The 25625-nt window shown below is 42.7% G+C and overlaps 2 protein-coding genes across 2 annotated transcripts; both read right to left on the reverse strand.

The window, feature by feature from the left end:
• Nucleotides 1-206: 206 nt before the first annotated feature.
• Nucleotides 207-15369, reverse strand: LOC122930584 (oocyte zinc finger protein XlCOF6.1-like). Its single transcript, XM_044284074.1, has 2 exons — nt 15324-15369; nt 207-2778 (listed from the first exon to the last, which is right to left on the reverse strand). Exon 2 carries the CDS (start codon nt 2702-2704, stop codon nt 1421-1423), a length of 1284 nt encoding a protein of 427 aa, XP_044140009.1. The 5' UTR covers nt 2705-2778; nt 15324-15369; the 3' UTR covers nt 207-1420.
• A 1834-nt stretch (nt 15370-17203) lies between these two features.
• LOC122931448 (oocyte zinc finger protein XlCOF29-like) lies at nt 17204-20457 on the reverse strand. Its single transcript, XM_044285520.1, has 5 exons — nt 20416-20457; nt 19669-19818; nt 19360-19539; nt 19265-19277; nt 17204-17337 (listed from the first exon to the last, which is right to left on the reverse strand). The coding sequence occupies exons 2-5, from the start codon at nt 19744-19746 to the stop codon at nt 17204-17206; spliced, it is 405 nt and encodes a 134-aa protein (XP_044141455.1). The 5' UTR covers nt 19747-19818; nt 20416-20457.
• Between the last annotated feature and the right edge of the window lie 5168 nt (nt 20458-25625).

Consider the following 25625-nt stretch of genomic DNA (forward strand, 5'->3'; position numbering starts at 1 on the left):
TAGTGTCGCCCACAATGCTAGGGAGTCTCGTCCCAGTCAGCTATTGCACGGGGAGAAGCGGCAGTGCATCTGTCCCAGTCATCTGTGCACGGGGATAAGCGGCAGTGCAGGAACCTGGAGCAGCACAGGAAGCGGGGTAAGTATAATCAATGTGAGGAGCCCGACATATGGGGAACTTTTTATTGTTTTGGATAACCCTCTTTAACTGTAACCCTAACCCTAAAACTAATTGTCTAAGAATTATATTGAAAAAAAAAATTAAATCACAATGTGAATATATTGACTTCCTAAAAAGACCCACGCTTTTTGGTGTTACCTAAAACTTCAATAAAATTAATAATTTTGGACAGTCCAGTAATGGAGAACCCACTAACAAACAGTAACAACTAAACAGAAAATATGAGTAACTTGGCTCCCAAATCCCCACGGCCAACCCTTTTTGTAATAATTATAGTTATCCTAGCAGCAGACAACCCAGTAACAGAGAATAAAAACTAGACAGAAATTATGAGTAAATTGATTTCCTCACCCCACAACCCTTTTGGCATTCCCTAAATGTTACATAAAATTAATAATTAGTGTGTTATGTTTCAAAGGTAATAACAGAGGCCTGGTTGTGATGGACACATGGCACAATAAATCGGGGATTCCTCCACCTTCCATGTTTCAAAATATGTTCTGGAGGTAGTGGCGGGGACGTGGGGGAGGAAAATAACACTCTGGGAGCCTTCACGCCTCTTAAGACTCGTGTAATTGCTGAGGTGCAGTGGTATCAAACAGGAGGGTGCTCAATCACCTTCTGGAACCAGAGGAAGGCGATTGTTACTTTATAATGGACAAATCCATAATATGTAGCAGTCTGTAATGGGTGGGTCGCTACCTTTTTATATCCGGGTCTTGTTTTATGCTTTATCGGATATAATTGAAGGACCTAGTCGGAGAGATACGCCCCCGAAAAATGTATTATGTGTCATGCAGATAGGCTTACTCTTATCAGTGGTAGTCCCTTTCTCCACTTGACTACAAATAACTGGTCAAGTGCAAGTGCGAATGTAGCCCCTTTTTCCACCTGCCTGCACACTAGTTGTTGTGGGAATCCAGCTCTATTTTTTGACTGTCCCATAAGCCCCTGTATGTGTGGTTTTTACAGGAATTAAGTGAAGTCCCCATACCAATCAGAGGATTGAGGTTCTTTTTTTTTTCCCCACTTGATGAACATTTTCAGTAAAAGGTGATTTGCTTTTAACTGTCTTTTACAATTGATCACTGTATTCATTCAATACAGGAGATCATTTGTGTTCAGGGACCTCTCACAGCAACCCCACCGATAAGGTGCTGTTTTATTTCGATGCAGCACCATAAAAAAGCGTATCTATGATAATAAAGCTAGTTAGTGACCACTGTAAAATACATATGGCAGTCAGTAACTAGCTAAACATGAAGATGGCTTCTCTCTTTTGTGAATTTTTTGATGTGTAACAAGATGCGATTTCTGGTTAAAACATTTCCCACATTCTGAACATGAATATGGCTTCTCCCCTGTGTGAGTTCTTTGATGAGTAACCAGATTTTTTTTTACATAAAAACGTTTTCCACATTCTAAACATAAAAATGGCTTCTCCCCTGTGTGAGTTCTTTGATGTTTAACAAGGTCTGACTTATGGTTGAAACATTTTCCACATTCTAAACATGAGAATGGCTTTATCACTGTGTGAGTTTTTTGATGCGTAACCAAATATTTTTTTAGAGCAAAACATTTCCCACATTCTGAACATAAAAATGGCTTCTCCCCTGTGTGAATTCTTTTATGTTTAACGAGAGCTGATTTATGGTTAAAACATTTCCCACATTCTGAACATGAAAACGGCTTCTCCCTTTTGTGAGTGTACTGATGTCCATAAAGATTAGAACTGCTTACAAAACATTTTCCACATTCTAAACATGCATATGGCTTCTCCCCTGTGTGAATTCTTTGATGTTTACCAAGATCCGATTTATCAATAAAACATTTCCCACAATCTAAACATGAAAATGGCTTCTTTCCTGTATGAATTTTTATATGTCTAATAAGATCTTTTTTTTCAGAAAAACATTTCCCACATTCTAAACATGAACATGACTTCTCCCCTGTGTGAATTCTTTGATGTTTACCAAGAGCCGTTTTATCAATAAAACATTTCCCACATTCTGAACATGAATATGGCTTCTCTCCTGTGTGAATTCTTATATGTCTAATAAGATCTTTTTTTTCAGAAATTTTTTTCCTACATTCTGAACATGACTTCTCCCCTGTGTGAATTATTTGATGTTTACCAAGATCCAATTTATCAATAAAACATTTCCCACAATCTAAACATGAAAATTGCTTCTCTCCACTATGAGTTCTTTGATGTCTAACTAGATTGTGTTTTTTAGAAAAACACTTCCCACATTCTGAACATGAAAATGGCTTCTCCCCTGTGTGAGTTCTTTGATGTGTAACCAGATTTTGTTTTACAATGAAACATTTACCACATTGTAAACATGAAAATGGCTTCTCACTTATGTGAGCTTTTTGACATTCAACACCGCTTTGGTGACTTTCATTTTGTGCTCCATTCCGTGATGAATCAGAAGATTGGACCAGTTTAAAAGGATCAAATAATACGTTTTTTCTGTGAATGTATGTTGATATTTCTTGTATACTGGCATGTTCTTCATACATATTTTGTATACCTCCATCATCTACCTTAAAATCTGAAGAGATCAGATGTCCCTCTGAGTTCCTGATATAGTAATCTGCCAAGCATACAAAACATTTAATTATTCTTAAATAATAAAACTATAAAATTCTATTGATATAAAATTTCTATATATAAAAACTCCATAAAATTACATGGCATGGACAAAATTAAAGTGGTGGCCAAACAATCGAATAGCAAACTAGGGCATCACTAGAAAGGTTTGGACCCCATAGCAAATTTTTGAACACCTCCCTTTCTCCCCGAACAAATTTTTCACTTACCCCCTCCTGCAGCTAGCTAAGACTACCCACGCTAACCAAACAAATGCACCCCCCACACCATCAGTCATGGGAAAAAATGAAAAAATAAAACATTGGACAAATGTTTTCAAGAGTTTACTTTACAGTCTGCTGCCTGGGCCTTGTATGTCGCTTTGTGCCCCACAGAGTAGTTATTCCCCCTTAGTGCCCCTCCACAGGAGCAATGCCACCTTAGTGCCCACAAAGTAGAGTACCACCAAACAGCAGTTATGACCTGTTGAAGCCATCTTTGTCTGCCTTCTTGTCTGGTTACATTTACACATGTGCTACAGAAAAGTATAGTAGAATAGTTTTAAAAGCTTAAAGGGGTTGTCTGGGTTCAGAACTGATATATCCCCTTCTTCTCCCAGGCAGCCACTCAGAGAAGAACATCGGAGCACTCTCCTTTTCAGTGTGCTGAATCGCAAAGACTAGGGCAGCGCTAAAGCCTGCCCATTAGTGCTGGTGACGTCACTGGCAACACTGATGGGAGGATCTATTTTTTGCTATGATTCATTCTTAGCATTTTCTTTACATGTTTTTTATTGCTTAACATTAAAGTGGTATTCCCATCTCAGACAATGGGGGCATATGGCTAGGATATGCCCCCACCCTTCAATGGGTAAGATATTGACCATGCCACAACGTTGCAAGTTTGCTGCAGTGGTATGTGGCCATTTCATTCCAGGAAAGGCTAGCAGATGGATTGACTGACTAAATAGGTAGCACTTCTAAATAGATCTCCTGAACCACTGAACTAGAGGCATTAATTGCTTTTTAGTCGTTATTGGGTCATTGAAGCTGAAGAAACAGGGCCTCAGATTTTCTGAAGTTATCTAACTTTCTGACATCAAGGTAAAGCCATTCCTCCTTTGCCTGACCTTGTGGATTCTAAATCTCTGAGATAAGGTCACTTGTATGTACAGATCCTATAGTTAACTAATATGCCCTGTAGAGGTAATGTCAACTATCAAGAAGATCTTGAAAATGGTGAATCAGAGAGAATTATCCAATGTTTTTATACTGATGGTGGTTGGAAACCTTGCTTGACAACAGTTTTTTGATGACGGTGAATTGCACAATGAGTGTTTTTTTTTTCTTCTTCAATACATTCTACAATAATGTCCCGAGGCTTCGTGAGGCAGCTTACATAATGTTGACAACCTCAGTAGAAATCCTAGGTTGTCCTTGCCACATTCCACACAATGAGATGTAACTTGTGTAGATAAAGAAAAAGACACCCCAACTGGAAGAGAAGTTTTGAAGGTCCGAAAAATCCAAAAATCTGTCAGGCTTCAGTAACTGTCCCTTGAGAGTAACTACAGAAATGGGAAGCAGGTCATGGGATGCCTTCATAGGAGAAGGCCTATGACTCCTGTAAGCTTCTCCAGACTCTTCCTGAGAACTCTCAGCAATTATAGAAGTGGTGGAATATACATACACACAGATTTTCTTCCCAGCTGATCAATAAATCGTCTGAAGCTAGAACATGGTGAGAACAATACAGAGCAAATTTGGATATCTTAGTTTTTCCTCTCTGTGACTATAGTACCCTGAGCTATATTTTTTTTTTCATTTCTTCACTATCCAAGAGAATATTGCACAGTTGAAGCTCCTCTGCTCTGAATAAACCTCCTTGTACCCTGTTTATTGAAATGAACTGTTTTGTAAATTAGCTTGACTGAACAAATGTTTGATAGTTGTGAAGGTAAAGATGAAAGTGAGCCAAGGCAAGCCTGATAGCCCTGGATCTTTCAGGTTGTACAACAACCTCTTCTTATGCCACTGCCATGATCCTGAGACTAAAGACGCCATGCAAAGGAAGCACAAGGGGTCACCAACTCAAAAGACATTTTGTGCATAGCAATCAGCTGGAAAGATCATTGCAACAGTTTTTTGGGATACAGCAATTACTAGACAACAATTACTGGAGATACCTATTCTTCAACAATGAAGGAATTACGTGAGGTAATAAAAGAGAAACACATAACAATGCTCCAGCTCACAAGTCTTGCAAATCACAAGCTGCTTTCAGGGAATGCGGCTTCATAGATCTTAACCATCCATCCTACAGTCCAGACCTTAATCACAGTGATTACTTTCTCTTTCAGGAACCTGAAGAAATTTCTGCATTAGCAATGGTTTCCTGATGATAATTCAGTCAAAGGGTGCAGGGTTCCTGAAGAAGTCTTCTATTCTGAGGGCATAAGATAACTTGAGGCGAAGTGGAGTAAGTGCGTTGAAGTCAAAGGGGATTACATTGAAAAGTAGTAAGTAAAATTTAGTTTTCATATTCATGACTTATTGAACATCCCTCGTATATCTTTACTTTCTTTATTCACCATGAACAATAGGAAAAGAGACCTTACATCGATAGAATGATTGAAGACCATATAGATCATCAAATTAGATCACCATATAGATCACCATGCACTCAGCTTGGTCTATAGATTGAGCAATTCACGAGTGTTTAGAGTAGAATACCACCCTCGCCATCTGCGATGTTTCAAGGGGCACTCCCCCTTTGACAAACAGTATGCCATAGTCATGTAGCAGACTTGCATACTCTATCGTAGGCTCTCCTATAAAAATACATATTTTGTTAAATTATTTCAAAATTATTTGATGACATTTCGATGGGTACACCAGTACAGGCCACTGTTTGAATTTAAAGTGGTTGTCCTATGAGTAATGTAAAAAATGAAATCTTCTATCACATAATACATGACAACCGATTTCTAACAAAGCTAGAACCAGCCCTGTACCTCAGTTCCCAGTGGGCATGTCCTATGTGCTGCAGCAGGTGACAGTTTAAAGATGGAACTGAGTATCTGTAACCACCTCAGTGAAGTTGACAGAGAAATTAGAAATGGAGCAAACAGCAGGTGGCACAATACAGAGAGTTTGAGAACGGAAGAATATTTTTTGGAGGAAAACCCGTTTAATAGGGACTCTGCCAAGAAAGCAGATGAAATGTATTTACTTATTTGAACTCTGACACAGACTCCAGTATGAGTAGGTTCTGTATGATCTCTCCTCCTAAGGCCTCATGCACACGACCGTTGTTTGTCTCCTCGTCCATTCTGCCTATTTCTTAGCATTTCAGATGCGGACCCATTTATTTTTACTGAGCCGTTGAAAACGCGTCAGTGATCCGTGGTTCCAGTCCGTCAAAAAAATATAATCTGTCCTATTCTTGTCCGCGAAAAATGGTTCTGGAAGCTAAAAAAATAAACAAAAATAAAAAAAACAGGGCTTTCAATGGCTCCCCCTAGGGGGATCAGGGAAGCTGGATAGTGTGTGCAGCAGTCTCAGTTCTCCTAAATAATTCATGGCTGCTGTGTATGTTCCTATGGAGACCCTGCCTATTTATTGGAGTCTGAGAGTCAATGTTTTGTTTAATGTTTTTATTATTATAAAAAAAATGTAAACATATTTTAAAAAATTCTAATCACCCCCCTTTCCCTAAAATCAAAATAAACAATAAAAAACAAAACATCATAGACATCGCCATTTGTGAAAACAGCTGTATTATTAAAATATAAAAATCTTTATCCCATACAGCAAACAGAAAAACAAATCAAAATGGCCAATTTACAGTTTTATGGTCGCATCACCTCCCCCAAAAATGTAATAAAAAGAGTATGACACACCCCAAAATTGTATCAATAAAAAGTACAGATCTCCCCACAAAAAATGAGGAAGCCAGACAGCTCCTCAGACATAACTGCAAAAAAATTAATAAAGGGGTCAGAATATGAAAATAAAAATTACCGTTTTTATATGGAGAAATAAGGAAGACTTTAGGCTGGGGAGTGCCATGACTATATTCTTTGTTTGGATATATTATTGGGACTTTGTTCTGTCAAATTGCACCACCGCAGCAACTATATCACACAGACTCAGTGGGCAATATAATTATATGTTTGACATATCCGCTCTTATTTGTTTTTACTGAAAAATAAAAAAAAGTTATGGCCTCCGAAAAAGCAGGGAGTAAAAAACGAAGATTACAATTACTTACCGGTAATTGTTTTTTCCTCTAGCTTCCACAGCGGCACGGATTTACAGGAGGTTACCTCGCCTCCCCTAGGGACAGGAAACCTTTAATTAGCCCCCTCCCCTTACCTGCTCCAGTAAATAACTGAGAAACTCTGAAATTGATGCAACATAATGTTATTTATCTATTTTTCAAATAACAAAACAAAATACCAGAATACGGCATCAAATTATTACATAAATGTGGGGGGGGGGGGGGATTTCCCGTGCCGCTGTGGAGGCTAGAGGAAAAAACAATTACCGGTAAGTAATTGTAATCTTTCCAAACGCCTCCACAGCGACACGGATTCACAGGAGGAATACCAGAGAGATTAAATAAGTAGGGTGGGACCACTGCAGATAAGACTCTGCGAGAAAACGATAAGTCCCTATTTTATCACATCTAATTGATAATATAAAAAAAAAGTAGAAGGGGAAGACCAGATGGCTGCCTGGCATATTTGTTCCAGAGAGACGTCCGCTGACTTTGCCCAGGAAGCTGCGACTGATCGAGTTTAATGAGCTTTTCGTCCCTTTGGAGGAATGACAACTTTGAAGTTGTAGCAAAAAACGATTGCCGATCTGATCCATCTTCCGATGGTTGTCTTGCTTGCCGCCTGTCCTCTATTTGGCCCAGCAAACTGAATGAGGAGTTTTTCTGTCTGTCTTCCTGAAAATTTCTGTTGCCTTAAGGTAAGCTAACACACTTCTGCAAAAGTCCAGATTATGAGAACGCCTCTCTTCCGGACAACCTGCTGGAGAACCGAATGATGGCAACAAAACTTCTTGCAGAGAGTGAAAGTTTGAGACCACCTTGGGTAAAAAAGAGGGAGTGTTTTTCAGCACTATCGTGTCATCTCTTACAGTTAAATATGAAGGACTACATGAAAACGCTTGTATTTAGCCCAAATTCAAAATGGGACACCTTTTTCCCCAACTGAATCGCAAACCTTAGATATTTGTAATAACCACTGTATATAGGGATATGATAATATGTATCGGTCAGATCCAAGGTTGCCATATAAACGTTTTTTCGAGAAGATTTATTGTAGATTTTATCGTTTCCATTTTGAAATGTTTGTACTGGACCTGACGATTTAGGCCCTTTAAATTTATAATTGCTCTGTGAGAGCCATTTGGTTTTCTCACTGAGAAAATTGGTGAATAAAAGCCTGTCTTTTCTTCTCCAGGTGCAACAGGAACGATGGCTTTTTTCTGAAGCAGAATCATCAGTTGATTTATGAGCACTGACTGATTTTTTTTTTGCTCCTTGTAATTCAAAAAACATCTTGAGGAGAGGGGCAAAATTCTATTTTTAGACCTGACGATATTACATCTAATACACAGGGGGGATCTGGAGATTTTTCTCCCTAGGAGGGAATTTATTTATTTTTTAGCCTTCCTCCCACTGCACTTCTGGTGTCATTGATTGCTAGGTTTTTAAGAGGAATTTGCTGGGTTAAAGATAAAACCTCTACCTGTCTGCCATCTTCCTGAAAAAAAAAACGTTTTTATCTGGTCCTGCCTGCCCCTTGTGGAGGAGCCGAAATTTCGTCTTTGATGAAAATTTTTGGGTTCTGACAGAAAACCTTTTTTTCCTATTTGTGGCTTTTTCAAGGCATCCACCAGAAAATTTGTTGCCTGTTTAAACATGGGCAAGGAAGCAATAATATCTTCCCTTGGGGTTCCTGCCACTAAATGCTCCTCCATCTGGTTAATCCAAATGACCATGGACCTGGCAGTATAAGTGGCCGCTACACTTCGTTTTTAAAATGGCCATAGAAGCTTCCAAAGATCTTTTTAAAAGAGCTTCACTTTTTTTGTCCATGGGGTTTTAGAAGACCTACATCCTCAAAAGGGAGATCATATTTTTCAGTTATTTTTGCTACCGGAGCATCAACGCTAGGACATTTATCCCAAAGGGTCGTATCCTCCTCGGTAAACGGATACTTCCTTTTAAAAATCCTGGAGACCCCAGGGTTTTTCTCTGGGTCAGTCCATTCTTTATTAATAAGTCTGACAATATTAGAATGCAGGGGAAAAAACCCTTTTTTCTTTTTCCCCCCCAAGCCTCTAAACATAAGGTCCTGTACCGATTTTGGTTGTTTAGAGTCTTCCAGATTTAAAGTCGCCCTTATGGTTTTTAATAGAGAATCTGTCTCTTCAATGGAGCAAAGGGGACGACCGGATTCGTCTTCAGAGGAATCAGAGTCGGACCTGGAAAGTAACTCCCCTTCATCAAAATCTTCCTCCTGCAGAACTATTTCAGAAGGGGCAGACACTGCTAACATGGAGGTGGAAGGTTTTTGAGATGTGGATGCCATTTTACAGTCCACAGCGCTGCTCACTTCCTCTTTGATAATGTTTTTGATATTATCCAGAAGGGAAGGAGATTCTTCTGATACAATTTTTTCCAAACATTCTGATACAATTTTTATTACCGGAAGGCAGTCCCTTTTTGCAAATTGATTTTTTTTTAAATATACGTTGAGAAGTTTCAGCTGATTTTTGCGGATCCCTAACCTAGGGGAATATATTACAATACATATTCAGAAGGAAGCAGCCTTTAGCCATAAAAGAAAATACGTAAATCCCCTCATCCGGGGTGAAACACAGTTGTAAAAATCCTATTTACCCCCCCCAGGGGAGGAGAGCCCACCGGGCTGAGGGCTTTGGTCGGGTCTGCAGACTCCGGACGCTGTATGAGTCACCTGGAGTAGACATCTCCCAAGTGCTTCTTTCTCCCAGCAAAGACACTGGGAATTGTTTTTCTTCCCTCTCTTTTTAAAGCGCTCGTTGCCTAAGGGAAGTATGTCGGCTACAGAGGCTCCTGAGATCTCGAGCCCACCGAGATCTAGTCTGCGAACACGTGACCTGCCCATCCTATCGTGATAACGTGCACGGACGCTGCCCGGGCTTCCTCCACCGGTGGACTTATGCCAGAGAAGCAGGAAGGGCCGCACTGCAAGCCCCGCGGCCCTGTTCTCCGCCCAGCACACTAGGATGTTATTTATATCTAGGATATTACTAGGATATATCTAGGATATTACTTATTGATACAGAAACTACTATGAGGTTTTTTCAGCACAGGTTATCATTGTGTTGTATAGCCCAGTGGTTAAGATGCTTGCCTCTAATGCAAAAAGTTGTGAGTTCAAATTCCAGCAGATAAATTTCAGAAATAGAGATTAAATTTATATATTTTTTAGTAATTGTAAAAAATGTATGGCACTAAATAAATTATAAAAATGTAATTACAAATATATATAATATATTAGGATTGTTTTGGGTATCGAACTTTCGATACCCAATCGATACTTTTATGCAAGTATCGATTCGGTATCGGGATGTTCGTTTTTTTGGTACTATACTGTGCTCCTCTTATATGACAGTATGGTGTGTGCTGCACTTGGCAGACAGTGGAGAAGGAGGGAGGGAGGGACAGAGAAAGGGAATCCAATTTACTGAGACCTATACAGTAGAAATATATATATATATATATTTTGTTGTGACTGGCTATGCAGCTATATAGTGTAGTGGTTAAAGTTCTGGGCTATGATGCAGAAGCTGTGAGTTCAAATCCTGTCACAAACTTTTTCAGAACTAGAGGTTAATTTAGATTTATATATTTTATATATTTTTTTGTAATTGTAAAAAATGTATGGCACAAAATAAATGTGTAATTACAAAAAAAATTAATCTTATATATATGAAGAAGCCAGCCTTATGCCTCGCCTGTATTGTTTTACACTTGAATTCCTCCAGTAAATAAGTACACTGGTTTACTGCAGACCCCGACTCTTGTGGGGTGCACCACGCCTTAACATCCCTCCCAGAGAGCAGCAACACATGGGGACACCTCAGCGTTGTCTGGGGGACCCAGGGTAGTGTTGGGGCCACCCTAAACATGGCGATTGCATTCGATTTAAGGTTCATACCGGTTGAAATGGTTTTAGAAGAACTAACCTTATAGATAAACCCCTTGTCAAGTTCAGATTTAGATTGCCGACATCCTCTCACAATACAACATAATTTGAGAAGTGATTGTCGACAGTGTCGTGCCCAGGGAGGGGACGGGGGGCGCCGGCTCTCAGAGGGGTGCTAGAACAGAAGCAATGAGCGCTTCCATCAGTACAGATGGAAGCGCTAATTGCTCTTCCCTTTATAAGAAGCAGTGCATCTTATAAAGGGAATACTAGTGAGCGCTTCCATAATGGAAGCGCTCACTAGTCTGCAGGAGGAGGGGGAGAGAAGCGCTGTGAGTGCTGTACAGTACCCCTCCTCCTGCTTGCTCTTCTCAGGGCCGGCGCTGCTGTGTTCTGGCTGCCTGCAAGCGTCAGGATGTACAGAGCTCACTCTCACCTGACGCTGCAGGAGGTCAAGTGACTGCAGCGCAGGCCCTGAAAAGAGAAGGCAGCCAGGACAGGGAGAGTGGCAACAGGAGAGGTAAGTGACTATTTTTTTTACAGTCTGATCTGAGGTCTGATATGGAGGTCTAATGAGGGGTCTGGAGAGGTCTAATGGGGGTCTGGTCTATGGGGGTCTGGAGTGGTCTGACTGGGGGGGTCTGAAGGTCTGACTGGGGGGGGTCTGGAGGTCTAATGGGGGTCATATATGGGGTCTGGAGGTCCAATGGGGGTCTAGAGGTCTAGTGGTAGTGGAGGTCTAATGGGGGTCTGGAGGTCTGATATAGGGGTCTGGTCTGAGGTCTGATATGGGGGTCTGGAGGTCTAATGGGGGTCTTATCTGAGGTCTGATATTGTCTTATATGGAGGTCTAATGGGGGTCTGATCTGAGGTTTAAAACTGGTGTCTTATATGGAGTCTGACATAGAGGTCTAAAGGAGGTTTGGTCTGAGATTGGGGATCTCATTTAGGGGTTTATATGGGGGTTTTTTTTTATTTATTACTAGCGCACAATATAAAGGGTTGTTTTCGTACTGACGCACTATCTGTGTAGTACCAGTATTTTCAGGGGGACTGTTTCTGCAGTAAAGTATTGGGGAGCACAGCGGACACAGTGTTGGGGGTGGCAGGATGGGGTGTTGGAAAGTTGAGGAGGAGGATGGAAAAGTAGGAAAAAAAGATGTCTGTTTGTTGAACTCTGCAGAGACGAGGCACGGCTGAAAGAAGTCACCATGGTGGTCTGGTCTAACAGGAGAAGAAGAGGAAAGAGAATATCTACATCAGAGAAGAGAAGTCACTGGATGTAAGAGGTATGTGGCGCTGTATTACCCTGTATGTTCTGTAGCGCTGTATGTAATGTTTTCCAAATATGTATTTAAAGGGGTTGTCCGCTTTTTTTTTTGTATGAGCACTGCCTTCTCTGCCCTGTTTACCTGCTCATCACTGAAAATGCTACTGCGAGCAGGTGAACAAAAAAGAGAAAGCAGCTCTCATATGGGCGCTGCCCTCTATTCAAACAGCTGGGGGCTGGGGGCACAGATGGTATTACTATTATGGAGGGGGCACAGAAGGCATTACTAATGTGAAGGGGGCACAATGGACTTTTCTACTATGGAGGGGGCACAGAGCCAGAGGGCATTACTACAATGAAGGGGGCCAGTAGGCATTAATTAATACTGTAAAGGGGGCCAGTAGGCATTAATTAATACTGTAAAGGGGGCACAGTGGGCATTATTACTGTGAAGGGGGCACAATGGACATTTCTAGTATGGAGGGGGAACAGAGGGCATTACTAGCACAGTGGGCATTATTACTGGGAAGGGGGCACAGTGGGGATTATTACTGTGAAGGGGCACAGTGGGCATTATTACTATAAAGGGGCACAATGGGGATTATTACTGTGAAGGGGGCACAAAGAGGGTATTACAACTGTGAAAGGGGCACAGAGAGGGCATAACTACTGTGAGAGGGCACACATCTGTACAAAACTACTGTGAAAGTTGTACAATGAAGGCAATACTAGATGTCTTTGAATCTGTATTTCTTCAAAGAAAGCGGTGGATAAAGGCAAATATACAGTTTTTCATCCGTAAATACAGCAGGTCCTGACCAAACGCGTTTCGGGGTTTCTACTGTACCCCTTCCTTTTATACCTCTTAAAAGGACTTTTGGAAAACCAGGATTCAGGTTCCAAGTAAAAACCGGAGTGGATTATCATCAACCACAGATTGAAAGACATCTCTCTGGAATCCCACCTATGTCCTGTTATCGCCGGACACTGGCTGTATCACACACCTTGAGCGTCCTGTGAACATTTGAACGCACAACCTACTACAAACTTGGACAACTGAGGATCATATGAATGGGCCCGTTAACAAGAGTGGGACGCCACGAATACACCGCAAGTTTTTTCTGCCATACTGCCTTACTTTACAGTTTATTAATCTGACCAGGAATAGTGTGGGTATTTTCCTGCTGATTAATCAATGATACGGGTTAACTGAATGCGAGTTGTGTGCACACACTTACCATTTAAGCCTGAGGTGGAAATTTACCAAACAGTGTTGATTCAGCTTTTTTCTGCAATTTTAACCCCTTGATGTGGCAGTATTGACTGACAATATATTGGAGTACACTGTCGTATTTGGATCCATTTAACGCAGAGCATATTTTAGAACCTTTATGTCATTTTATGTCAGTTTATAACTGTTTATGGTTTTTTGATCGTATGTGCCTTGCAGGAATTAAACATTTTTAATACTTTCAATATTTTAACTTATCACTTGGTATATATGTATTATTCCAGTTTTTGAGTGCTCAGCCCAGCTTTTTATCTTTTTTATACACACTCACCTAAAGAATTATTAGGAACACCTGTTCCATTTCTCATTAATGCGATTATCTAGTCAACCAATCACATGGCAGTTGCTTCAATGCATGTCGGGTTGTGGTCCTGGTCAAGACAATCTCCTGAACTCCAAACTGAACGTCAGAATGGGAAAGAAATGTGGGCTACAACAGCAGAAGACCCCACCGGGTACCACTCATCTCCACTACAAATAGGAAAAAGAGGCTACAATTTGCACAAGCTCACCAAAATTGGACTGTTGAAGACTCGAAAAATGTTGCCTGGTCTGAGTCTCGATTTCTGTTGAGACATTCAAATGGTAGAGTCCAAATTTGGCGTAAACAGAATGAGAACATGTATCTTGTTACCACTGTGCAGGCTGGTGGTGGTGGTGCAATGGTGAGGGGGATGTTTTCTGGGCACACTTTAGGCCCCTTAGTGCCAATTGGCCATCGTTTAAATGCCACGGGCTACCTGAGCATTGTTTCTGACCATGTCCATCCCTTCATGACCACCATGTACCCATCCTCCGATGGCTACTTCCAGCAGGATAATGCACCATGTCACAAAGCTCGAATCATTTCAAATTGGTTTCTTGAACATAACAATGAGCTCACTGTACTAAAATGGCCCCCACTGTCACCAGATCTCAACCCAATAGAGCATCTTTGGGATGTGGTGGAATGGGAGCTTCGTGCCCTGGATGTGCATCCCTCAAATCTCCATCAACTGCAAGATGCTATTCTATCAATATGGGCCAACATTTCTAAAGAATGCTATCAGCACCTTGTTGAATCAATGCCACGTAGAATTAAGGCAGTTCTGAAGGCAAAAGGGGGTCCAACACCGTATTAGTATGGTGTTCCTAATAATTCCTTAGGTGAGTGTATATATACCTGTGTTTGTTGGGTGGATCAACAGGGCTTTGCAGCACCTTTCCTTTGTTGAAGGTACAGTGAGCCGCTATTACTTTTGTCTTTTTTTTTTAATAGCGCATGTGTACCGCCTCCTATGCTACATGCTAAATGAGGCATTAGTGTACATTTTAATCAAAAGGCATAAGCCCACTCACCACGCCAAGGTTCCCTCTATGAGTGGGTCCTACTCTAAAATTGGCGCTGCGCGGCGACCACCAACGTTGTGGCGTGGACCCAGCAGTAAAACACCCCCCCTGCTGCCTGACTATGCCATTCCTAGCACTGGGCCCCACTGACCCGACAGAAAAACAGCACAGAGGCCCCCATGCAGTACCGCACCATGTGAGCAGTTGTCAAAGCTCACCTTACCTGAAGCTCTCAGGAACTCAGACTAAGAGCATGGTAGGTTAATTTAACCCCTCCTGCAAAATACCTTGCTAATTAAAACCACCTGGCCGAATGGAAGGCGTTTCTGCAAAAGTAGCAGGGATGAGATCAAAGCATAGCAGCTGGATGTGCGATTCATTTCTTGTCTTTTTGTTTTTATATATATTTGTGAATATTCTCTGCTTTATTTACTGGTCACTACTCACCTGGGCGGTTATCTGTAGGAATGTCCTCTGTACTCTGCTCATCGCCCCTCACATATGTCTCTGTAACATATATAATGTTCAGATCTTCACCCGGATTCACAAGCTGTGAAATAAACATTGTAGAAGTCATCAGATGGTTGGAGAAGTTGTGTGGAAGGTTTTATGACCAGAAAAGATCAGTAATTAGAATTAGAGATCAGTGAACCACAAGTCGTTTCGGGTCCAGACCTTCAAACTTTAGAAAAAGTTTGGCTCAAACCCAAATCGATTTGGGCCGAAGTTGCTTGAATTGCCCTGAAGGTTGGTATATAACGTCCTCTGGCCTTCTAGGACGTTTTAGAAAGAATTATTATCTCATTTTTTTTTTATGAATCTTTTCTTTTTCCCTCCTCAAGCTCTGGAACACAATGACGACAATAGTACATGATGTCTGAGTGACACTGACATACTTAGCTATGGGTACGCACATTTGACAGTGTGAACATGCAATGTGTTCTGCTTTTTCATATTCCAAAGTTTCCAAAAATTGTCCCTTATTGGAGGCAGATGATGTTTAAACACACTGTGTTATGGGATAGAAAAAAAAAAAAAAAAAAGTGGCTTGGTGGTCCAAGCATCCAAAAAAATAAGTCTCGACAGGGTGGGAACATCTGCCCATACGACACACCAGTTGTACCAGAAGAAAAAGTGGCTCATTGTAAACGAGCCTAAAAAAATTCTCCCTTTTAATTGGGAACAGCAGCAGTGTGGTGTGGATGTGGAAGAGGTATGTAGTGGCATGTGGCTACAATAGTGGCAGAGGCAGCTGTCACAACCAGACAGCTGAGAAGCTCTGACAGAGGCCTTTCAGAACCTCCCCCTTGAGTTCTGTGTTGTGGTATTCAGCTCCTCCTCTCATTAGCGTCTCTCAGCTGTTATGTGTTGGACTAATTGTTTCCCTTTAAACAAAATGCTTTTCTGGGCGGCTTATATTTCTTCCTGGAGTATGTGTGCTTGCCCATCTGGTTCTCCTCTCCTCCACAAAGTTAAGTGTTACACTGTTATCTGTTATTTTCTGTTTGCTGGATCCCAGGTGACCCTGACTCCCTCCGTGTCTGGTGTAGGGAGCCGGTGGTCGTGTCCCCTCACTATTGTAGGGTGCTCAGGGCTTTATAGTCAAGGTTCGTGGATATGCATACCTCCACCATTCGGATCTATGCATAGGCTGAGCAGCCAGGGAAAGTGCCAGGTCTTCTACAGGGGTCTCCCTTTCGTTCCTTAGCTTTTGGATCCAGCGAGACATTTATGCATGTTGTTTTGCCTTGTTACCTGTACACATTCCGTGACAGCAGCATAGCATGGAACATACAAGGATTTTTATAGGGTAGTAGTAATAGTAGTGGGATATTCTTTGTGTTAATGGTGGTGGCAGTAGGGGATTAGCACCCCGATCTGGGTCCCAGGTCCTGTCTAGCACACAATCATCATCGGAGTCTTCACCTTCCCTGCCACTTTTATTAGACGATGTAAAGAAAGTTCCAGCATTTGTAAATCGTTTAGTTGCTTCGTCTTTATTTTCGATAACAAATTACAGCATGTGGTGGTGTAAGGTGGTGTCCACATGCTGTAATTTGTTACCGAAAATAAAGACGAAGCAACTAAACGATTTACAAGTGCTAGAACCTTCTTTACATTATTTATGTCTGGAGAACTTGCCTGGTTCGTTTTGTGCATGGAGGATGATGGATACATGGTAAGCTGGAGTTTTTTTTGTGCACTTTTTTAGACTGAGATATCATGGCAGGCTCTTGGGTCCCCCTCCCTTGCCTTTTCTCTAACTGTCTCTGTCGCTGCCCCCACCGCCAATGCCGATGCTACAAGTGCCACTGTTACCACCATCATTAACACAGGTTTGCATGGGGTCCCCAGCCTCCTCCCCAAACTTTGTCCTCAGGGCAGCCCAAACGGTGACGGCTCTCACACAAATCGTCAAAAGAGAGACTCTCTTGACTATCTCTCATAGGTTTATTTGCCACTTTTTAGGAAAAACAAAGGTGTCCATCTAGGAATGGACAGTGAAGTCTAAGAGGGCTCCACTAAAAGTCTTACCATGTGGATATAAAATAAAGCTAAACAGATGATTAAGGGCCAGGCCTGACGCTCAATTTTCGTTATCGCTCACAGAAAAGTAGGTGCCCAAGCCTATGTATTGCTATGCTACTGATCACCTATATGCTGGTTAAATTAAATTGAAATTTAACCCCCTCAATAAAATACAATTTCAACTGTGTGGAAATAGAATTCACGGAAACGGGCAATTGAGGATTGACGTTCAATTTCTTGTTACCACTCGCAGGAGATAACTCGCATGAGACTGGCAGTTGGCCAAAGTACACACAAATAGACCTGGTTGATGGCCCTGAAAAAGATGGTCTCCTCCTTTTAGTTTGGTAATGGCGGAATAGACAGTGTCTGTCTCTAAATAGGTACAGCTGATAAATACAGAGTTGCAGCTAAAGGGAATACCGGATGGATTCCTGCAAATTTGGGATCCTAGAATCCAAGCACAAACATCTACTGTTATAGAGCAGTGAGGGCTGGGCAGGGTGCATGTGTATGCTAGTTGGTGTGTGTTTTATGAGTATCTTCATGTCTTTAGAGAGCTCATTTCCTTCTTCCTGGAAATCTATGTGAACTATTGTGTTTTTCTATATAGTCAGTTCCTCAAAGATACTGTAACCGTTATGAAGGACCTTAACTGGAACTATGTTGGCCAGCTGGTGTGTTGGGACCATACTCTAATGTACACTATAGTGTGATACGCACACTACATGTTTGCAGCCATGGAAGGATATGAAGTATCGGCCACAAAGAACCATGCATGCGCATATCAACCAAAAAAGGGCCCCCAATAAATATAACTAGTCATACAGTACCAACCAAATTGTACGACACCCAAAATACCATGATAAAACTACAATTTTTATTGAGATTTCATGTTAAAAATATATAACAAAGCCACATAAAATACAGATAAAAAATAACGAGTGTGAGCCAGCTTACACGGCACACACGGGTCGGGAGTGGTGGGTGAGCCGTGTTGCTACTTCTGCTATGTAAGGATCCTAGTGGTGCCCTTCAGTGTTACCTTTTTCATTGGCCTTTACTACTTTTGATTGATTAGATTTTGTGATTATCTGTACTTTGTAAGCGGGCTCACACTTCTTATTTATCCATATCTTATGTGGCTTTATTATGTACTTTTTTTATTATGTTCAATAAAGATGATAAAACTATCATGGTATCTTGGGTCTAGTACCTTTTGTAACATGAATGCGCATAGTAGCATCCTCTCGGAGAATGGTGCAACCCTATGTGAAATTCCTAGGTGCGGCAGGCTATGGCAAGGAGTAGAGACCTATAGATACATTGTAAGACAGGCCATTCTTGTGCAACCAAGGTCTGCAGCAATTCAAAGAGGAGAACCCTCTTAAAGGCTGCATAGCCAGAAGATTGTGAGAAGATCCAGACAACATGCAATGTCTATGGTTAGCTGTAATCCTGCCATCTCCAGCTTTCTCATTATACAACGATAAAACAAGACTGAACACAAGATCTTCACAGCCTTCTACAGATCATAGGGGACATTTCAGGAGACCTTATCTCCATCTACCTGATCATCCTGTGGGACATTGTGATGTTCTTCTGAACCATCCTGTGGAAGAAACGGACTGGGACATCTCTCCGGTGTTTTTCTCTCTTCCTTAACTGTAGGAAACACATCCAGTGACTGAATTCATTTCATACATACAGATAATGAGAGGACGTATGTATTTAGTCATGTCTATTACCTGGTGGTGTAAGGGGCAACTGATCCTCCATCATGATGTTCTTGTACATATCCTTGTGTTCTTCTAAATACTCCCACTCCTCCATGGAGAAATAGATGGTGACGTCCTGACACCTTATAGGAACCTGACAACACAATGATACAGTCACCACCCAGATCCCTTCATAGCGTTCCTGTATAATGTCCCAGCATTCCCAGCAGTGTCACCTGTCCAGTCAGCAGCTCAATCATCTTGTTGGTGAGTTCTAGGATCTTCTCTCTATTGATTTCCTCATGTATCAGGGGGTGAAGTGGAGGCTCCATGATTGGGCTCAGGGTTCTTTCCCATCCTTCAGATACAGGGGCCTGACAGCGCTCACTAGAGGTCTTCTTCACTACTGTGTAGTCCTGGTTATGGAGAGACACAGTAATAAATATCACTCCATACATCTCCAGAGTCCCTCACCTCTCCAGTCATGGCCATCTGTTAGTAACATAGATAAGATGATGTAATGTGACATCATCAGAATCTCTCACCTCTCCAGTAAGCCGGAAGAGGATCTCTAGGGTGAGATTTATTATACTCTCTGCCATCTTGTCCTTGTCTCTATCCATACTTGACAGGTCAATCAGGAGAAGGATCTTATATAGAAGATCTCCACTGAGCGGATCCTATATTGTAGGAACCTGAATGGGGAGAAGATGAGATGATGTAAAATCCTACAAAATCTCATACAAAATACAATTATTGGAGATAATAAGAGGAGACATCGGAGGAGATAATAAAGTGTAGATGCTGTGTTCTCTCCCTTTATAGCTGGGGACCAGCATTATGATGGTGGAGGAGGCATGTCAGGAGCAGGGGCCCCTTCTGTGATGGTGGAGGAGGCAGGACAGAAGCAGGGGCCCCTTCTATGATTCCATCACACAGGATAGAAGTCCTTTTACTATACAGCAGATAAATATTGGCTGCAGAGCAGGAGAAAAGTCCTCCCAGTACCAGTATCTGGCCTCCAGCCGCCGTCCCATCACTTACCACAGGAGCCTCCAGTGTCCTGCTTTGTCCTCTCACTCCCGCCCCCTGCAGGTCACTGCTGGTAGGTATCTAGGAGGGGGCTGAATGGAAATTCTGATATATAATGTAACCAATGAGTGACGGTGAAATCCCTGCAGCAGAGTTACAGAGTTTACCAGTTGCTGCCTCTTGTACAGATGAGACCAAAGTGTTAATGACCCCTCTGCCCCAGTAATCCTGACAGACAATGGCGGTGACTGTACACATACCTCCACCGGCACCGCTGGACACTGCATCTATGTGGAAGGTGGAGGACTAGTGGGCTAAAAGACCTTTCATGATGTCACGACCATGTGATCATGTGTGGGAGGAGTCAGGCTCCAGGATGTACTTCTACAAGTGAAGGAGGTAAAGGACCTGTGATGATGTCATGACCATGTGACCATGTATGGGAGGAATCAGGCTCTAGGCTGTGTCGCTGGAGGGGCTAAAGGACCTGTGATGATGTCATAACCATGTGATCTTGTGTGGGAGGAGTCAGTCTCCAATCTTCATGAACCTTACACAAACACGTCTGTTCTGCTCTACACAGCTCTGAGAGAAAGAGAAATAAAAGCCTCGCAACAGATAAATAAATAAAAAATGATAGTAAAATACTATGGCGTAGACGTATAGCCCGGACTAATTAAAACAAATAGCAGCACAAACTGATATTAAGCACCCCCTTACAGAGTCAGGAAGGTAGTGTTGAGAAGACCCTCAAGAAATGAGCACAAATTGCATGATTTTCCTAACCTGTAAAGTCATGATTTTATTAAAGACAGGGAGGCGAGTATTGCTATCTCTTCCTTTACTGTGAACCAATAGCAGCAAAGAAAAATTTCAAAGCAAAACAAGTAACCATGGAAATAAGACCCTCCCCCACGTGACCCAGTATAAAAGTCCTGGATCCCAAAGACTCCTCCTCTTTCTTTGATGATGACTGTCTTCTGGAATGCTGAACATCACAACCCGAATCTCCAGCCGAACAAAAAACTAGGATGAAACCATCACGGAACAAGAACTGTGTAACTGAAGAACGAAGTTGGAGAAGAAGGACAACCACCGGTTTAAGTCCAAACAGTAGTCTCATCCTATGAAAAGAAAAAACACAGAAAACAGTAGGTAATTAACATTGCAAGGAATGTGGATAAGGCATAGTCTTGTAAGCTACCTACAGATATGTCGAAAAACTGCTAAATACAGCAATAGGCACAATGAAAGCAAAAAGCACAATACAAAGCCATAAAGAATAAAAAATAATCAATAACTAGTAAAAGGGAGGGCAGAAAAAAGGGGAAGGGGCAATACTTGCCTCTGTGTCTTTAATAAAATCATGACTTTACGTCACAGGTTAGGAAAATCATGCAATTTTATTACATGACACGGAGGCTCCTATTGCGAGTTTAAAGCTGACTCACAACTGAGGAGAACACATTAGAAGCAGGACGAAAATAACACGAAATGTAGAGACACGCAACCAATCTGCAAGTCGCATAATGTCGTCCAATCGTGCCCTTGCAACTGCCATGGAAGTCGCAGAAGCACCTCTGGTGGAGTGTGCAGTGAAAACTGAAGTGTTTACTCCTGCTAAAGTCATAATCCATTTAACCCATCGAGCCAAGGTGATGCTGGTAACGGGATTAAAGGGACTGCGGTATGAGAGAAAAAGCTGAGGGCATGCAGATGCGCGATTCGGAGCAGTACGAGACTGCGACTGGACAGAGAGCTGGAACCTCCGGGAAACAAGGGTAAGACACAGTCCGAATGTTGGTCTTGGTGCGCCGCGTAATATTAAACACTACTCCCTCCGGTGTAAAGGACCGAGCTTCGTGGTCCAGGGCGTCGTGGTCCGAGACTCTCTTGCAAGAGATCAAACAGAACAGGGAAACCAGCTTAGCTGAAAGCTGTCGTAAGGAAAGATCTGCGTTGGACGGCCAAGCTGAGAATAGAGATAAAACCAAAGACACATCCCAGGTGGACGAGAAACGGGGCCTAGGAGGACTCGAGAGACGGGAGCCCCTAAGAAGGCGGCATACCAAGGGATGCTGACCCGCAGGGAGTCCATCAAACCCTGATGAGAGGAAGAAAAGGCTGAACAAAACAAATTGATCATACGATACGCCTTCCCATCATCAAAAAGTGAAGTGAGGAATTCAAGGATCTCCGTTACAGAGGCAGAAATGGGATCCACGTGCCTAACCAGGCACTAGTCAGCCCAAGACTTCCAGGCTGCCCGAAAGGACCGTCTGGTACCGGGAGCCCATGCGTCCTCCAAAAGGCGTATAGTTGAGTCCGAAACCCCCGAGACGCCCCAGGGTTCCCCGATACCCTGCAGGCTAGGAGCTGCAGGGATTCTTCTAGAATGAGAGGATGTCGCAGACCTGAAGGATCTAATAGGAGGTCTGGAAACACTGGGAGAAGCAGAGGGATCAAGCACTCCAGTATCTGGGCAAACCATGACTGGGTGGTCAAGAATGGGATTATCAGGACTAGTTTGGCCCTCTGTTGGCGAACTTGGGCTAAAACTCGGGGAAACATAGCAAATGGTGGGAAGGCATACATGAGGTGTCCGGACCAGTCCTGCAGAAAGGCATCTATCGCCTCCGCGTCTGGACGCCAGCTGTAGAAGCGGAGAAGCTGTGTGTTCAAACGGGACGGGAAGAGATCTAAATAAAAAGGTCCCCATAGGGAGGGATATCTGGCTTTCACTGTGTTGAAGACCCATAACTGGGGCTCCACAATTATTTTGCATATTACTGTTTCCCAGGGAGCTTTGCACTTTGGATTGCTATGTTGAGACTCTTAAATTAGGCTCCACAGTGTTTTCTGTAGCTGGTCTCCCTAAGATCAGCCATTGTTTTGTTTGAGTAGTCTCCAAGGCATTGCTCCCAGTTAGCCAGAATCCTACTCCACACTGATGAGGGGCAACACCCCGAAACAGTTGTCTGTGGATGGATAACTGGCTTAGGTCTTCCCCGTCACATCCTTAAAGCTTGTAAAAGAGCAGGATCTTGACATAGGGGCCACTGAATATAGTGTATTTGGTGATCTCTGTAATGGGGACACCCCTTTGCTTGGTTTTTCTTTCCTTTGAGGGATATCTGGCTTTCACTGTGTTGAAGACCCATAACTGGGGCTTCACAATTATTTTGCATATTACTGTTTCCCAGGGAGCTTTGCACTTTGGATTGCTGTGTTGAGACTCCTAAATGAGGCTCCACAGTGTTTTCTGTAGCTGGTCTCCCTAACATCAGCCATTGTTTTGTTTACATTGGGAGGATATGGAAGAGAACACCGCCGTTTCCAACTTCCAATCGCTGGAGTCGGAGAGAAAACGAGAACCATATATAGGAGAGACCCGCGTGAAGGTGGGCGATCTTGAGGCGTTGCATGGCATGGTACTGCAGGGGGGCTGGAATGACTGCCTGTATTGAAGCAGAGAGGAGACCTATAATGCGGCCCAGGTGGCGTAGAGAGACCTGTGGAACGGAGAGTGTGTGGCGAAGCTCCCAGCGGATAGCGCGGACCTTGGAAGACAAGAGGCTGAGCATTTCTGTGTTCGAGTCGATCATGAAACACAAAAATTCCATAGATTGTGCCGGAGTCAGGCAGGATTTCTCCAGGTTGAGCAGAAAACCCAGACGGGATAAGAGGTCCATAGTCCAGTTCAAGTGAGTTAGCAGAATTGACCGGTCCTGGGCCATGAGGAGGATATCGTCTAGATAGATAATTAGACAGATTCCTCGACTGCAGAGACAGGATACAACAGGACTTAACAACTTTGTAAAACCCCAAGGAGCTGAGGAGAGTCCGAAGGGGAGACATGTAAACCGCCACACTTCCTTGTCCCATAGGAAACAAAGTAGGTCCCTGGATGCTTCGGATACTGGGACCGTCAGATAGGCATTCTTTAAATCTAACTTGACATGTCCCTGAGGAGGTGAATGCCCTCCATTTTGAAGTGGCGATAACGGATGAAGGCGTTTAGCGCCCGAAGATTGATAACAGGCCGCATCTGGCCTTCTTATTTGGCCACTAGAAACATATTTCTGAGAACTCCTTCGGGAGAGGACGGGGCCGGTTCTATCGCGCCTTTCAGGAAAAGGGCCTGCAGTTCCTTGTGTAAAAGGACCCGGTTTGGTGCGGGGAGGACGAAGGGTACAGTAGGGGGAATGTGAATCTGGGAGTTGACCAGTTCTATATTGAACCCCTGGATGGTCGAAAGAACCCATGGGTCAGAGGAAATCGTTGACCAGACGTGGGAAAAAAGACGGAGCCTGCCCCCTACCCAAGTAGTCGAAGAAAGGGACGGGGTAGGTAGACTTACCGAATGGGCGTCTTGAAGATGAGAATCCTCTGGCTCCTCGGGATCGCCATGAAGCACCGCAGGTAGGGAAAAAGGTAGACGGCTGTCTGGTCTCTTGGTGGGGGTTATGTATGAAAAGGAGCCTCAACCCGATCCGCGGGTCTGGAAGGTCAACCGGCCGGACAGACAGCCCCTAGAGCTGCCGAACCTGGTGGAGACCCACCCCTCAAAAACACGTCTCATGGATGTTTGGGCCTTGTCTAGGGCGGTGAATGCACCCACAAAATGGGAGAGGTCCTTGATAAAAGAGACCCCAAATAGGAGGCCTTGGGCGTCTTTACCTGCCTCTGTTAATGCCAAATTGGAGAGTTTAGGCTCAATCTTAAAGAGTATAGCTTTTCGCCTCTCAATAAAGAGTAAGGTGTTAATATTGCCTGTGATGCACCCATCCACGGAGCTCCTCCGGGTCTACCAGTGTGTTTTGAGTTCTAGCGGACTCATATATCACTGAATAATTAATCCTACTAAAACTTAACTTTTATATCGATATATTTTAAAATAAGTCCCACAATGAGAATTTAGATAACTACATATAAACGATGGATTTGTGTATTATGAGCAGACCTAGAGTATGTATATTTTCAATTACTCTTTTGGACTATATAGTCACCTACTCACGGTTTGATGAGAAATAGGAGATGTATCCAACCAAAAGAGACAAACGAATTTTCGTAGGAGGGTCCAACAGGGTTTCAGAAGGAGCTCTTCACGGCAGATATACTGAAGAAAAATTGTATAAAAAATCACTAGCTCCTCTTTGGTAGAAAAGGCATGGTTTCTGGGAGATATACGTCCCTAGGCAGCTATTATAACCCTGCCTAAAAGCGGAGAGGTCTCCCGCCTAAATGCGGGAGAATCACCCCCTAGAAGAGCGACCCCACTTATCGGTGGCTGACCCTGTTGTTCTGGCCCTATAGAAAAGAACTCCCAAAAATCTGCTAATTACACAAAAAATATGAATTGGATGTTGATTTCAAAAATAGATATCGATCCCGACACGTTTCCTCCGGTAAGGTAGTCACCAGATTCATCAGGGGATAATCACAGGAAGATAAAAAATAATACAAAAAA

Source organism: Bufo gargarizans, chromosome 3 (assembly GCF_014858855.1).
Source record: "Bufo gargarizans isolate SCDJY-AF-19 chromosome 3, ASM1485885v1, whole genome shotgun sequence".
Classification (NCBI taxonomy): domain Eukaryota; kingdom Metazoa; phylum Chordata; class Amphibia; order Anura; family Bufonidae; genus Bufo; species Bufo gargarizans.

Coding starts and splice junctions, on each gene's coding strand:
- LOC122930584 (XM_044284074.1), bottom strand. CDS start 2,704: ATGTATGAAGAACATGCCAGTATACAAGAAATATCAACATACATTCAC.
- LOC122931448 (XM_044285520.1), bottom strand. CDS start 19,746: ATGGATAGAGACAAGGACAAGATGGCAGAGAGTATAATAAATCTCACC. Junction 19,540..19,668: donor TCTTCCGGCTTACTGGAGAG/GTGAGAGATTCT, acceptor CTCCATAACCAG/GACTACACAGTAGTGAAGAA.